At 41.1% G+C, this 13,952-nt stretch overlaps 1 protein-coding gene across 1 annotated transcript in view; it reads right to left on the bottom strand.

The window, feature by feature from the left end:
* Nucleotides 1-709: 709 nt before the first annotated feature.
* Nucleotides 710-13,952, bottom strand: part of CRISPLD2 (cysteine rich secretory protein LCCL domain containing 2) — a 29,318-nt gene continuing 16,075 nt past the window's right edge. Inside the window, exons 8-15 of the mRNA XM_032195660.1 lie at nucleotides 13,685-13,745; nucleotides 13,020-13,086; nucleotides 11,891-12,021; nucleotides 11,702-11,745; nucleotides 11,174-11,246; nucleotides 10,498-10,573; nucleotides 5,974-6,107; nucleotides 710-3,849 (exon numbers count right to left, since the gene is read on the bottom strand). Coding sequence (XP_032051551.1) covers nucleotides 3,795-3,849; nucleotides 5,974-6,107; nucleotides 10,498-10,573; nucleotides 11,174-11,246; nucleotides 11,702-11,745; nucleotides 11,891-12,021; nucleotides 13,020-13,086; nucleotides 13,685-13,745 — 641 coding nt within the window. The 3' untranslated portion in view covers nucleotides 710-3,794. The remainder of the gene's footprint in view (nucleotides 3,850-5,973; nucleotides 6,108-10,497; nucleotides 10,574-11,173; nucleotides 11,247-11,701; nucleotides 11,746-11,890; nucleotides 12,022-13,019; nucleotides 13,087-13,684; nucleotides 13,746-13,952) is intronic.

Genomic DNA, 13,952 nt, shown 5'->3' with positions numbered 1-13,952 from the left:
TTGGGTTGATTTGTGGTGCTGTTGGTAATGAGCTCAGAGAAAATTTCAAGGGGAAATTAAAAGAAAAAAAATCCATATACTTTTCACTTCCAAAATAAGGGTGCATTTAACAACAGCCTGGTCAGACAGAAAGGAGTTCACCTCAGTTGTATTTTGCAGCATTACTTCATTAAACACTTTTTTCCAACACTTTAATCTACTTCAGGGAGTTAAAGACAGACATGAATTTTCCCTTACTCCCAGGATGTAAGGAAAGAATACACCTTATTCCAAATAGGATAAAAGTTGACTTTTAATGCTGGGGTACTGGGCAGTTCTATTTATTTGTCTGTGGAATAGACTCTGAACATTTTGATCTATCTTGGGCTCTCCAGGGGATACTCTGGTCCCCAGGAGCAATCCCAAATAGCTCAGGCTCAGTCTTCTAAATACAACCCCAGCTGTAGCTGAACATTGACGACAAGGGTGGCATTCATTCTGGGAAGGTTTTATTTCACAAATAATTCAGAAATAAAAAGAAAATGGAGGAAAAAAAAGTATTTTACAATTCTGTATTTAGAAAAAAATATATATAGTTTATAAACAAACACACAGCCCCTTGAAAAACATGCAAAGGCACACAAAAATTTACAAGAAACATTTACACATAGGAAGTAGTAAAATACATCATTTTTCATAGAAAAAAAAAAAAGAAAAAAGAAAAAGCAACTCTATGAACTGGCCCTAAATGTTTAGACTGCACAACTGACCAAGTACACAACTGGAGGTTCTTCAACCAGCTGTTGGCTGAATGGCTGCTGATGACTTAAAATGATGAAATGAATGGAGCCAGCAGACCCAAATGTGCACTGGCAGCTGGGGAAGCTAGAACAACTGCTTGGCATCAGCTTTGCCAGGGGTTTAACCTGGATTCAGCAAGGATGCACCCAGGTGCTTCAAGATGGCACGGGCTTACTAATCTGCTGAGCTAGGGTCTAAGGAGGAACGTATCTAGAGATGTAAAGATGTGCTGCATCTTTAAGCTGCATTGAAATATGTTAGGCTAAGAAATGCTTTGGTATCAGAAGTAAAATCAGGAAATATTGGGCTAAAAACTGGTACTGTCCCACCTATATATGAATAGCTAGCACACGCAATTGCAAGCCATTGATATATCTTCACTGTCTTGGAGGACCTGATCACCCCTAATTCTGGTGGAGGTATGTTTAAATTAATAGCACCCAGGACCTCAAATGATATTTGTGTAGTAAAGTCACAATTTCTCTTTTGTACAACAAATATAAAAATAAACAGACACAGACTTAAATTATGATCAGTTTCTAAAAATCCAAACCAGTTGGCTGAAGATAAAAATACACAATTGTAGCTTGAATTAAGCGTTTTAGGATATTTCTGGTGGAAGGACAATTCCTCTCTTGCTCCCTTTCCATCAGATAGATACATCCCGAGCTGTTTGGATTTTTATGTGCTCCACAATAATCCTCTAGACTTTTCTCCAAGAGCTCTCACATTTCTTTCCACCATTTTTACAGCATCCATGATTGTCACAGACAGCATATTAGAGGTGGGATCCTACACTAGCTTTGAGGCATGTTATGTGCTCTTGCAATCTGCATGGAATCAGTGGGAAGGAGGCCCCTGGACACCTGATGGCATCTCTTACACTTTCCAATTCAATAAATAGCACAGTGGCTACCATTTGGCCCATGATGGTCATAGACTCATACTGCAGCATTTAATGGGCTTGAACCAGACTGTGTATAGCATAATTATTTACAGTGGGCAGAAACAGGGAAGCCTTATCTCACTGCCAAGATCTCAAATGCTTCCAACCAGCAGCTTTCCTAAGATATGTCCTGGCTGTTTATAACATCAATTTACCTAATAAGAAAAAAAGTTTTTCTATCTAAAGCAACTACTGTACACCTTGGAAGACAATACCACACAAAGAAAGATGACACACAGTCATTTCTCTACGTCCCCCTCCGAAGGTAGGTTTGCTGTGCAGCACTTTTGGAGACAATTGTAATTCCAACTGACTTTACAGCAGGTCTCTTTCCAAATTTAGATTTCATAAAGAAGGAAACCCCAATGGAGACACAAGCTGAGCAATAAATGTAATTTCTTTGCTGATTTCATGGCATTTGTGGAATTAAAGAAGTGCTTCATCGTATTAACTGTTTTGATCTGTGTTTTAAAACAGCTTGAAGACATTGATTTTATAACTCTCTAGATTAAACTGAACACAGCCTGAGCATACGAGTGGCTATGAGACATCTGCCAAATAGAGTGAAAATTTTCCCATTTGTTATAGAATATTACAATCTATTTAGTGAGCTGCAGGATTGTATTTTACAGGAACTGAAGAACTAAAGTTTGTGTTGCCTTCTCATGATTAATGAAGTTACTGGATGGGTGTGTAAAAGACAACCAGACTTGTGTTTAGACCGAGCCTAAAATTAATTTCCAATATGAAGTAGAGAATAATCTCCTGCCTTAAAGAGCAGCTCAGACCAGGCTATTCTCTTGGCTTTGAAGTGCTTTGGATGCATGTTGAGACATAAATAACAAAACATTAAATAGCATCACTGCAACATCTATAGGTTTTGCAAAACAGCATCCTGGATATCAAATGCTCAAGGGTACAGCATTTACACTAAAAGTTGGGATCCATTGCTGTCAAAAAAAAACAATGGGGAAAAAAAATCTATCCCAATTTATGCTGTATCTTTTTAAGTATCAGAACTGTGCACACAACAAAGATCTTTATGAAGGTAAAGTGAACATGCTTCCTATGGATGCAATGATTCCTAGCAAAAATAAGATTAACTTTATCACTACTTAACTACTACAGATAAAACAACCAGCACTGCTGTATAAAACAATACACTGCATTTAACTGAAGTTTTATTTTAAATGGCATGTAATATAGAATGAGATGTGCCAGCACAGGAGCCCCAGTTCATTGACTTCTCATGGGTTATGAGACTTGCAAAGTACCTGTGAATGTTTGACCAGCAAACACTAAACCTGCTGTTTTGATGATCTGGTGGCTTCATTTTCTGCAGCGTGGGTCTCTGCCACCATCTCGAGCCCTACTCCAGTCCCCAGAAATCCTCGATATCCAGTCGGCAGAAACATCCTCTCCCCCACAGTACAACTTAGCCTAGTGCAATGCCCACACAGCAGCGCTGATGCATCTCAACTTGTTTCAAAAATACCAAATATTCTCTTCTTTAGCACACAAATCAAACATGCACAAGCACACCTTATCACAGCCCAAACTCTCCCCAAATGATGTGTCTTTTAAAACAGTTTCTTATATCAAAGGGCCCAGCATCTGGACTGTCACTCAGTTCTGAGTCTGTATATCACCACATCCATTGGAGAAGATGCTTCACCTCCCAGAAAAGCCATCCAGAGCCATGCTGAGATCCCTACAGCTGCTGTACATTGAGCCACCACAGTTCTGTGCAGCACACCTCTCTTGTAAATTGAAAGTTAGAATGGTTTATCATTGCTGAATGCCCCTAGAGAAACAAAAACACAAAACAAAAAGATACAACGCTGAACAGGTGCGATGAGATGCAAACAGCTGAGTCAGAACCTGTTGTCTTTTTTTTTTTTTTTTTGGTCTTTTTTTTTTCCCTTTTCTTTTTTTCTTTTCTTTTCTAATTCCCTGAAAGAGATTGGCAAGGAGGGTATGTTCAGAGCTGATGCCATCAGAGGAGCCTTCCTGTCTCTGGAGATCAGCGGAGCGCTCTCCGAAAGAAACTTGCACCTTCCTTGGGAATTTACTGCTTCACAGCAAAAATTCGGAAAGCATTTCCATCTGAAGGATTAATCAACCTGGAGAAAAAAAAAATAAAAAGAAAATGCAATCAACCAGATGTAGGCACTGCAGGACTCATGGTGCAAAAGAGCTACAGGAAGCTCCAAATTTCTCTGGGGTGCACCAATTCAGCATGCTGGGTCTGTGCTGATGTAGCCCCACCAGGAGCAGCTGCAGGACAGGAGAAAGACAAAGGATGAAAGAGAAGAGGCAGAAATTCATGAGTTCACTTTTTTTTTTTTTCATGCTTATGATCCAGATCTATGTCCTAATGTCAACAGAAGGAACTGGGAAATAAAAGCCCCTTTTACAACTCTGGCTTTTGTCTGGGGAACACTGTGCTCCCTTTTACAGAGATTTGTGCATAAAGAGAACATGTTCCCTAAAACCAGTTGTCAAATAGGCTGGCAGGCTCCCAGGGCCCATCTGGCCCATCTCCAGGTGCTGGCAATGGGAGCAGACAGATCAGCACATGTTAAGTGACAATCTATAGGTATATCCATTTTCCACCTTCAGAGGTGCTCCCAACAGCTCTGACTGAGCACAGGGCAAGAGCCCTCCCTGTTCCCAGCCCTGCTATGCTGCAAATCCCCAAGAGAAAAGCAAAATATCATATTCTCCTGTAAAGCACATGTTCCAACAAGGGTGAAGTCTCAGTAAATTTTAAAGGCAACCTTATCCTGTACCTGTTTGTACATGTATCTTTATAAAAGTTTGTTTCCAGTGTCCTAAAGGATAAGGTTTTCACCTTGATTTTTGAAAAGCTATTCCACCATCTCACAGCTCAGAGGTGCTCCTTCTTGCTGAGTGTAAATAACACTTTCCAAACCTTCATACTCATCTCTGCTGCTATAGCGTCTTTGGTTTCCCTCACCTCCTAGATCAGCACCTGGTGCTCATATTACATGTCACTGCCAGTGGGAGAGTTTATTCTTAGCTTGGCTAGAGTTTGTCATGCAAGAAAAAAGTTCTCTGTCAGTATAAAAGATAAATTAAAGGAAGACAGAGGTAGAAGAAAACTGGTATGAGCAGGAGATTCTGTGATATTAATCCAAAATGAAAGTAAATCTGCCAAATTACAGATCACACAGGTACAAAAAGCTGATTCTGGTAAATCTGTACCAAAGAATCTCATATTTAATGTCTTAGCTTTCCTGTTTGTTTTTTTTTTTTGTTTGTTTGTTTTTTAAATTATTATTATTATTATTTTCCTCTGCAGCAGTGTTTTGGAATATTCATTGTTAGAATATAAATATCAAAACTCAGTTGGATTTCTTATTATAACAAAGGAACCTCACAGAGCAGATAGACATGTCAGTAATAACCGAAACCCACCACAATAGTGATTAATGTTATTTTTTCAAATATAAGTTTGAGAACTCAGTACCATCACACCGATGTGTGAAAAAAATACATCACAAACTGAACCAGAAGTAGCAAATTAGAAAGGACTGAATGAGCTGCAACTCAATCACTGTGATCGTGTGCAGGTGGAAGGTTTTGGAAACACTGATTTGCAATTGTTCACAGAAACCAGCAAGGTTAGACCAAAAGAAGTCATGCAGAAGTACAAGGGTGGAAAACCCATCTTAAAAAACTGTTTGATCTTCTCTCTAGAGGTTAATTTGCTAATGTCTTTCAATAAGAATAGAGAAATTAAATTAATGAGTACAAACACATCCTACACACCGAAATTCAATGGAAATCTCATTAAACCTCAAACCAAACTGAAAGCTGAAGAAATACCCATACTTATCTTTCAGACAAGCAAGTTTGGGAACTTTCTTCTTCATTAAAATTTAATTCCAAAAGATTATCCAATAATCATTGATGTAATAATTACAACAGTGGATTTTTAATGATATACGTATATAGCAAAATGTTTTAATATGGATTCATCTCTTTAAAAAAATATCTTAATGGTATTTCATACCTTTTGCACTGGTCTGAAAGTAGCTACTGACTTGTGGAAGGTAAGAGCAGGACAACACGCTCTATTTGTTTGCATCTTCAAATTCACAGTGACACTGTTAAGTCATATTTCCAACTCACCAACCTTTCTAGCTGATATCTGCTGACTTTGACACACAACTGAACTTAAAATCAAGAATAAGAGGAAAGTACAAAGCAAAATATCCCACCTCTCAGACTGGACTCCATTCTTTAAGGAGCCAACATAAATTTTCTTCTTTTCTACCGGCATCACATCTACAAAGCCACCTTCTTCATCTGAAATGACTCCTGCATGCACGGCGCTTTTGCAGATACTGGAGCTCTGAAAAATATTGAGTTATTTTGACTTACAACCCATCTCTATTTTACATCTGGAGATTTACCTTCTCCACCAGAATCAAGGAAAAAAAAATCAACAGAATAAAAGAGAGTGGAGTCAAAAGCTATGAAACAATTTTGTCATTCTTATGGACAGACTGGGGATGGTCATGGACCAGATCTGGGGATGTGATAAGCCCAGGTATCAAATGCAGAGGTGAAATAGCTGTAAGACCCAGTGCTGCCACGACATACAAGCAGCTGGTCCACTGAACAGAGAAACCGTGGTGGTGCAAACTCCTTGCTAGTGACCAGCCACTGTGCCAAAGCTTATTCACCCAGCTGCTTGCAAAGCAGATGCTTTTCCTGAATTAAGCTAAATGGCCCCCAGCTATCTGGGAGAGTTCACATGCTCCTGTCTAGGAGAAAAAAAAAAAAAAAAAAAAAAAAAAAAAAACACAGGAGGACTGCACCCCCAGAGTGGTGTAGCTTTGGGGCAGTTGGATATCCCATTACCCTGTAAGACTACACTGAGTACAGAAAGAGATTAACGCTTCTGGAAAAAAAAAAAAACTAAAGCTTCTCCATTGCGCATCACTGTTACCCTGTTCTCCTTGATGTGCAGAGTCAGAAGAGCAAGAGGAACACAAAACACTGACAAATGATGACTAAGCTCTCAAAGAATCCAGGAAACAGAGCAAAAGCAGAGGAGGCTTAAGTGTAGTATAAACTTGGCCATCAACCCTCTAAAGGATTTACATACAGCAAGCTGGAACAACAACAAACAGATCAGTTTTGCGCAGGGAACTGCAGCAGGTGAAAATCCCAGCCCCATAAACTCCCTGATGGCTAAAACCCAAACTACTACAAAACCAGTGCCAAGGGCAAACATTCCCATCATGTACGTACAATACAGATCGTGCTGTTTCCTTCTCACAGCCATATATGGCAGGTTTGCCTTGTCCCCTATATATTTATCACTTTGGATCGACTATCTCTTGGCAGCTCCCTGGGTTTTTGAGAGTCAATTTGGTATTTTGCTTCTATATAAGGGCAAGGGAACGCTCTGTTTGGAAGATACGCTGTGAATTTGCCCTACTATGCAGTGGGAAATCTGTAAATCTAAAATTGGCTCATAAAATTAAACTGTCCTGAATCAATTTGCAACACTCTCCACTGGGAGACATCCTAAACGATGTTCTTCTCAAGGCATTCCTGCTTTTTCCAGGACTTGCTGTTCTGCTGCTTACTGAAAGCTTTGACCAGAAGGCTTTTTATTGCCTTACCCAAATCCTCCCCCTATCACTCTGTTGGATTACTGCTTTCTTCTATCACAGTCCAAGCTTTGCTTTGATGGATTGCTCACAGAGCTTTTGGAGGATGAGACATTTCAAGAATCAAGGCCATTCCTCTTGAACTCTGAAGTAGAGCAGCTGCCCAGACCACGCAATGGCTTTCCATGGCTTAGCCCCTTCACGTCTGCCTCAGCACCACACAGGTCTCTTGGGATGCTCTGAGAGCATTTCCTGATGAAATGGACTCTGAGGCATACCCCAATAAGATGACAGCACTTTTTTATAGTTGGCCATTAGCAATGATCCATGACTATGAATTTAATCATCCATAATTTCTTCATTAGCGTGACTGGTTTAATCATTGAGTTCCTATCTCATGAGGGCTGAGCTACCCAGCTTGGATTACTCTGATGATAAAGGTCTCCTTCATTAAGTGATCTGTCCTCCTCCAACTAATTGCAGCACAGTTGTGGATAAAGGACCTTATCTCAAGAGTAGAGAGCCATTTCCTCTCCCAGCTCCGTCGGGCTCCTAAGCAGGGATGAGGAAGTGTTTCCCTTGCAGTGTTGCACACTAAGAGCCAGGCAAGTGACAGCATAAGTGACATAAAAGCTTTTGTATGGTCTCAATAAAGATCCCTAGGTGTTCACACAGCTCCAGCATCCCCCAGATCTGTCTCTGTTCACATCAGAAAGAGCTGAGCTACCTCCTCAGCACAGTCATGTGTTCAGAGACATTTTTTTCTCTAATTTTTCCAATTCAGAAACCTCACAGTGAGGTTGACCATGCGAGGTCAAAAGTAATTGACCCCAGAGAAGTAACTCTGAGCGTCCCACTACTGATGGTACCTCTGTGCATTCCAGAGACACGCCCACCATCTTCAGTGACATTACTGATGATTATAATCCAGAGATCCCTACAGACCCATAAAGCCACAACATGGGAACATGAGCAAGATTTTCTGTTCCCTAGCAGCTTGCTTGTCGCCGCTAATTTCAGCCCTGGGAGGATGCCATTCAGTGGATAGACCTGGGATTTGGGCATGAACTTTTCCTGTGGCATATCTGAGTGCATTTTTTTTCATTTACCCCAGATTTCAAGGCTCCTCTATATCCCCATTCCACAAACCCTTTGTGGTTCTGACTGCTGTGCCTTGTCATTCTGCCACTGCTCCCCAGTATCCCGGCTTTTTGGACGCCTCAGTCCACCTAGACCTCACCTCTTCTAAACGCACTTCCCTAGACCAGCCAAGCATTTTTGTCACCACTTCTTGGACTACGGACTCCTTAGCTGTCAGAGCATTTAGCAAATCAGTGCTTTGGCAAGTTTGCTAAGAAGCCATTTTCTTTTAGAGCACTTATTTAAGAAGACATGGTTGGGACACAATTCCCCCAGGGCCATGAAGGCCCTACACTCCAGATGCGTAGCTGTGCAAACCTCCCAGAAGACTTGCACTTGTCTCATCCAGCTCATTTTCTGCTTTAATTATTTCTCAGCCACAGGCTTGGGTTAATTCACAGCATCCCCCCCCAGAGGGCATCCCGCACAGTCCATGCCCAGCAGAAAAGGACATTGCTCAAATTCTCCCTGCATTTCATGCCTGTGTATATGGTAAACTTTCCAGCCTGAGCATATATCACCATCAATACCTCCCCTTTGCAACATGTTTCACACCCTCCTCTTTTCCCCGGCTAGATTCTTTTAACCTTTTTTGCTACCAACCACTGATTCTGCTAAAATCCAAAGTGTTTTTCCTATTAGACGTGCAGCACACTATTAGCACAGCAGCCCAAAAAAAAGGTTAACCAAGCCTTCTAAGAGGTGGCCAAAAACGTTTTCCTTTTTTTTTTTTTTTCCCCCCTCAAATCATGGTCCATACCCCAGTTTATGAAACACAATAACCAGAGGGGATGGTAGGAAATGGAGTTTATCCTTCATTAAAGGACACTAATCCTTTTGCGTCAGTACAAATAAGGAAGCAATGAAACAATGCCAGCCCAAGATGCTGGTCCTCACCTAAAACCTTGTAATTGTATACCCCATTCAGGAGTAATCCGAGGTAGTTTTGTCTTCAGTAAAAGAAAAGGAAAACTATTTCCCATTTCCTGCAGGTCAGAGCACGCACAGAGGCAGATACCACGGGGCAACAGCTGTGCGATGGATTTGCATATGAGCTTGTCTAGGCTAACTTGTTTATGTTTCTATTTAAAAATAAAAAAAATATTAAATAATGGTCCCAAGTAAAATAAAAAATAATTATTTAAAAATCACTTCTCTCAATGGCTTTCCCCAAACTGTTGTATGATTTTCCCAGGATGTTTTTCTCAGGAGTCTGCAATGCTCCATGTGAACCCTGAGCTGGGGATGCAGGCACTCACTGGGACCCACAATCAGCCCCAAAGCATGTTCCTACAGGCTAGACACCAGCCCGGGAGAGCTGGCATTTCTGAAGACAATCTCTGACAGGAAAAAAAGAGACACCCACAAATGGAAAAATGTTGAAACCCAGTTTTCAGAGGCCTAATATTAAGAGATTTCAAGAAAATGACTCTCTGCCTAGTTTTAGCATCAAGTCTCTGCTCATCCCCACGAGCAGAGTTTAGAAAAACAAACCGATAAAACCAACTCGCATGTTTTCTTTCCACTGCTCCGTGCTGTGTCCCAATTGCTCAAAAACACTGTTCAGCTCCCAGAAAGAGGAGAGGGGAGGGAGAAGACAGACTCCTTGTGCCAAAAACATAGTGTGGTTGTATATGCAGCATATATAAGCCCTTTGGTGTTCATCTGTAGATCTCTAAACCAAGGCAGTGCTTTACCAACACAAGCAAACATTACTGCTGTCTCGTGTCCATCACCCCAAAGTCCAGAAGAAGTCAGCACCAGAAACTGGAGGGGCTCCCCAAGCCCATTGACCCCAGCCTGTTGTCCACCACTGCTGCACTTTGTTGGTGCCACTTATTCCTTCATCCCCATCTACCCCAACCCCACGCTGCAGCGGTCATGGGGAGCTTTAATCCCTTCCTAAATCACAGAGAAAACCCCGCTCTGCAATACAGACATCGTGTTACATGGGGTCATCAGGGAAAGGAGCATACTCACATCTGCATAGATGTTTGTGCCAAACACCGGTGCCCAGTACGATGGCTCATCTTTACAGTGGGCTGGACAATAAATCCTAGAAAACAATTTATTCAGATTTATTCTCTATACCAAGGCTCAACAGGAAAGCAAGCTGCATTCTTCGGAGATTTCAAGTGCCTGCATCTGGTCTGCAGGTGGCAACAGTGAATCTAATTATTTGTTCCCCTCAGATGACTTTTTGTCGTTACTACAGAACTGCAAACACAAGGGTTTAGACCAGTAAAAGAGGGATTAGTCTTTTATGAGTTTTTCAGAGGGGAGTGCTTGTATTTTTGCAGAATGCTGTGCACATTATGATTTGCATGAATTTTGCCCCTGTCCTCTACTGCGACTGACACCTGCACAAGGCAGCTTTCAGCATTCCAGGCGTGGGCTCACTGAAACACGATCGCATAGCCTGACTTCTGTGTTACTGTAGCAGCCCAAAAGCTCATCGTGTTTTCCACCACACTGCCCATGTGCCTGCTTGTGCTGAAAACACACTTTGGGGCAAAACACAGTGGCAGGAGGAAGTACACCGTTCCCAAAAGCTCTCAGATTTGGGGCTCTCACCATCCCTCCTCCGTTCACCTGTCCCTGCCCCAAGCAGTGCAGATTTAAGCTGAGCACAAATTTGCTCGAGGCACGCAGTTACCTTGGGCAATGGGTCGCAGGTTTCTTGAACTTGCACAGCTCAGCTACCGTGGTGTAGCAATCCAGTGTCTGTGCTGTGGAAATAAACACAGAGAAGGAAATAAACACAGAGAAGGAAATTACTAGACCCAATAGCCAAGCAGCTGTAGAAAACACTAGTCACAGGCATGCAGCACCCCTGGGGAGACCCACATCCAGGTGAGGGCACCAGGATTAAAGTCACTCACTCCTTCACCAGGAGCATGCACCCAGGAGAGGGCTGAGCAGCTCTCCCACAGAAGTCCTGCTGCCTTACTACAAGGTGGTTTTCAAAAGGTCAAAGCTCTCAGAAGAGAAAAGCAGCTGACCCACAAAACAGGGTATTTTTGTTACAGCCATGTAGCTATGTAGTTTCCAGACCTGTGGTATGGAGCCATTGGACATGATCACATAAAATTAAAAAGAGCACTGCATGGAATGGTATTTTCAACCATCTCATAAAACTGTAGTAAATATGGTTTCTTCTCAACTTCACAAACTTAAAACTTACTTGTGACTTTGGAAACCATGAATGCATTTGAAGGTTTACTTTTCCTGCAAAACAAGAAAAAATATGTATTAAAAAAATAAGCATACTAAAATTACTTGAATCACTATGTCTGTGTATGTGTAAAAAAGATGACTGAACATCTGCATATATTTAAAGCAAATATGAACACTTTTTTCACAGAGGCAGTACCTGAAAGACTCCACACCATTCCTGGTAGACTTCACAAAAGCTGGTGTCCTCCCCTTCCTCGTGATATCCACCAGCCCTCCTTTATTGTCCAGGATGCCGTAATGAATTGCAGCACGACATATGCTTGATGACTGGGAAGAGCACAACAAACAGTATGTGAAATAAATCTCATTCACAGAACAGCACTGAGCAACTGCTGTGCAAAAAAGCAATGAAGAAACGAACCACCACCAAAGTGCCAAATGGAAAATAAACTGAATACACCCCTTTGGAATCTAACTCTTCCTCTCCCAACATAACCTTACTCTTTTGCTATTCTTACTATTATTTTAAGCACTGCTTGGTTGAATGACATTTATTTATTTATTTATTTTTAAGTATCAAAACCATACGCTTAGATACAGCTTAGGAAAAAAAAAAAAAAAAAAAAAAGATAAAAATAAAAAGCAGCTTGGGAAGTTAACAACCAGTATGAAATATTTCCAGCTCTCAACAAAATAATCAAACCCAAAATATTTCTGCTGAAACCACTTGGAGGAGGAGGCTGTCTGCAGTCACAGAGGTTGCAGGGCAAAGATGTATCGTGGACGATGTAGTCACACATAAGGAGCAAATGGGGAAGCAAGCATGCTTTACAGAAATACCTTTTCATCTTCAACCTTCCTTCACTCCAACAGGAGTTTTCATGGGGAAACAGTGCCATGCCTTATTTGTAAACTATTGTGCTAGTTCAAGATCCAACAAATCTTCCCAAAATATTTAGTTACAGCATTTTTACAGTGTTTGTAGTATGAAGTTTCTGTTCAGCATGACAGCTGCCCACACTAAAGAGGAACACTTTGTAAGAGCTGTCTATTGATCCTTATCCCTCACTTTCCATGGGTTTTATTGTGCATTAAGGGCATTTATGACAAAATCAAGCCTGGAGTCCCTTTGCCTTTCCAGACTGCTTCTTTTTTCATCACTAAGATGAGGAAAATACAGATAATCTTTATTAGCACCCGTTTACAGCACCACAACTGGAGAATATGGAAAGCCAAATTACACTAGAATTGTTGGCATTTCCCATTTCTGTTATTACCACTAACTCCCCACAAATTGCATCTATGAGCTATTAAAAGGTACTTACACTCTCATAATAAAATGTTCCAAAGATCTTTCCCTTACTGTACAAGCAGCCAGCTGGGCACAAATACCTAGTAAAGATATATATCTTTGAGAGTGGCGAAAAAACAATTCAAGAAAAACAGACTTTGACTCTATTTCATTTAATAGTCATTCCATTCATTTCACGTAACTCTTCCAATTTAAAAACAAGATTGCAAAATAGCTACTTTTTAAGACAGTTTCTCCACCCTCCTTAAAAACCCAACCAATATTTAGATTCTGTGGATTTGTTTTTTCTCCAAGTGATAAACTGTCCCGTTCTTTGCAGAAGCTTTAACCAGAAGTTCTTGACTGCCTGGGAGGGGACAAGCTATGAATTATTGGTCTGGCTTGGACAGTGGTGGAATGCACACGAAAGGCTCAAAAGTGACTCTGCCAAGATTTATTAAATGATTCTAGACACCTGGAACTGTGGGTCATGATAGCTGCATAAGAAAACTGAGTCACCTTACTGCTAGGCTTTGCTGAAAGCTTCGAACTGAGAGAAATGAAGGCTTTTTGCAAAGAGACCTGCCTAGACAGTTGCAAAAATATATATAGTATAGACTACACCTTGTTTGCAAGAACCTGCCAGTTTTGAGACCACTTTTCCCTGCACTGATCCATGAGGTATCAATAAAACATTACCTGTTGCATGTTGAGCCTCTGCATTTGTCTCTCATCTTGGTCTCACAGGTAATGACTTGTGCTGGAAGAAAAAAAGAAAAAAAAAAAAGTGAAAATAAAGCTATGCTGTAAGATGAAAGAGACAGCCACTGCCTGCTCTTGGGCTGCAGTGAGGGGCAGCCACTGTACATCTTTCCTGGAGGTCTTTAGTGCAGTAAGATAAAATCTTATTGCAGACTGAGCAGCCTGGAGCTGTTGCCTCTTGAACTGTTCGCCCAAGACAGGTGTC

The sequence above is a fragment of the Aythya fuligula genome, chromosome 12 (genome assembly GCF_009819795.1).
Source record: "Aythya fuligula isolate bAytFul2 chromosome 12, bAytFul2.pri, whole genome shotgun sequence".
Lineage (NCBI taxonomy): Eukaryota > Metazoa > Chordata > Aves > Anseriformes > Anatidae > Aythya > Aythya fuligula.
The sequence above is the reverse complement of the archived record's forward strand: the minus strand, read 5'-3'. Positions and strand labels throughout refer to the sequence as shown.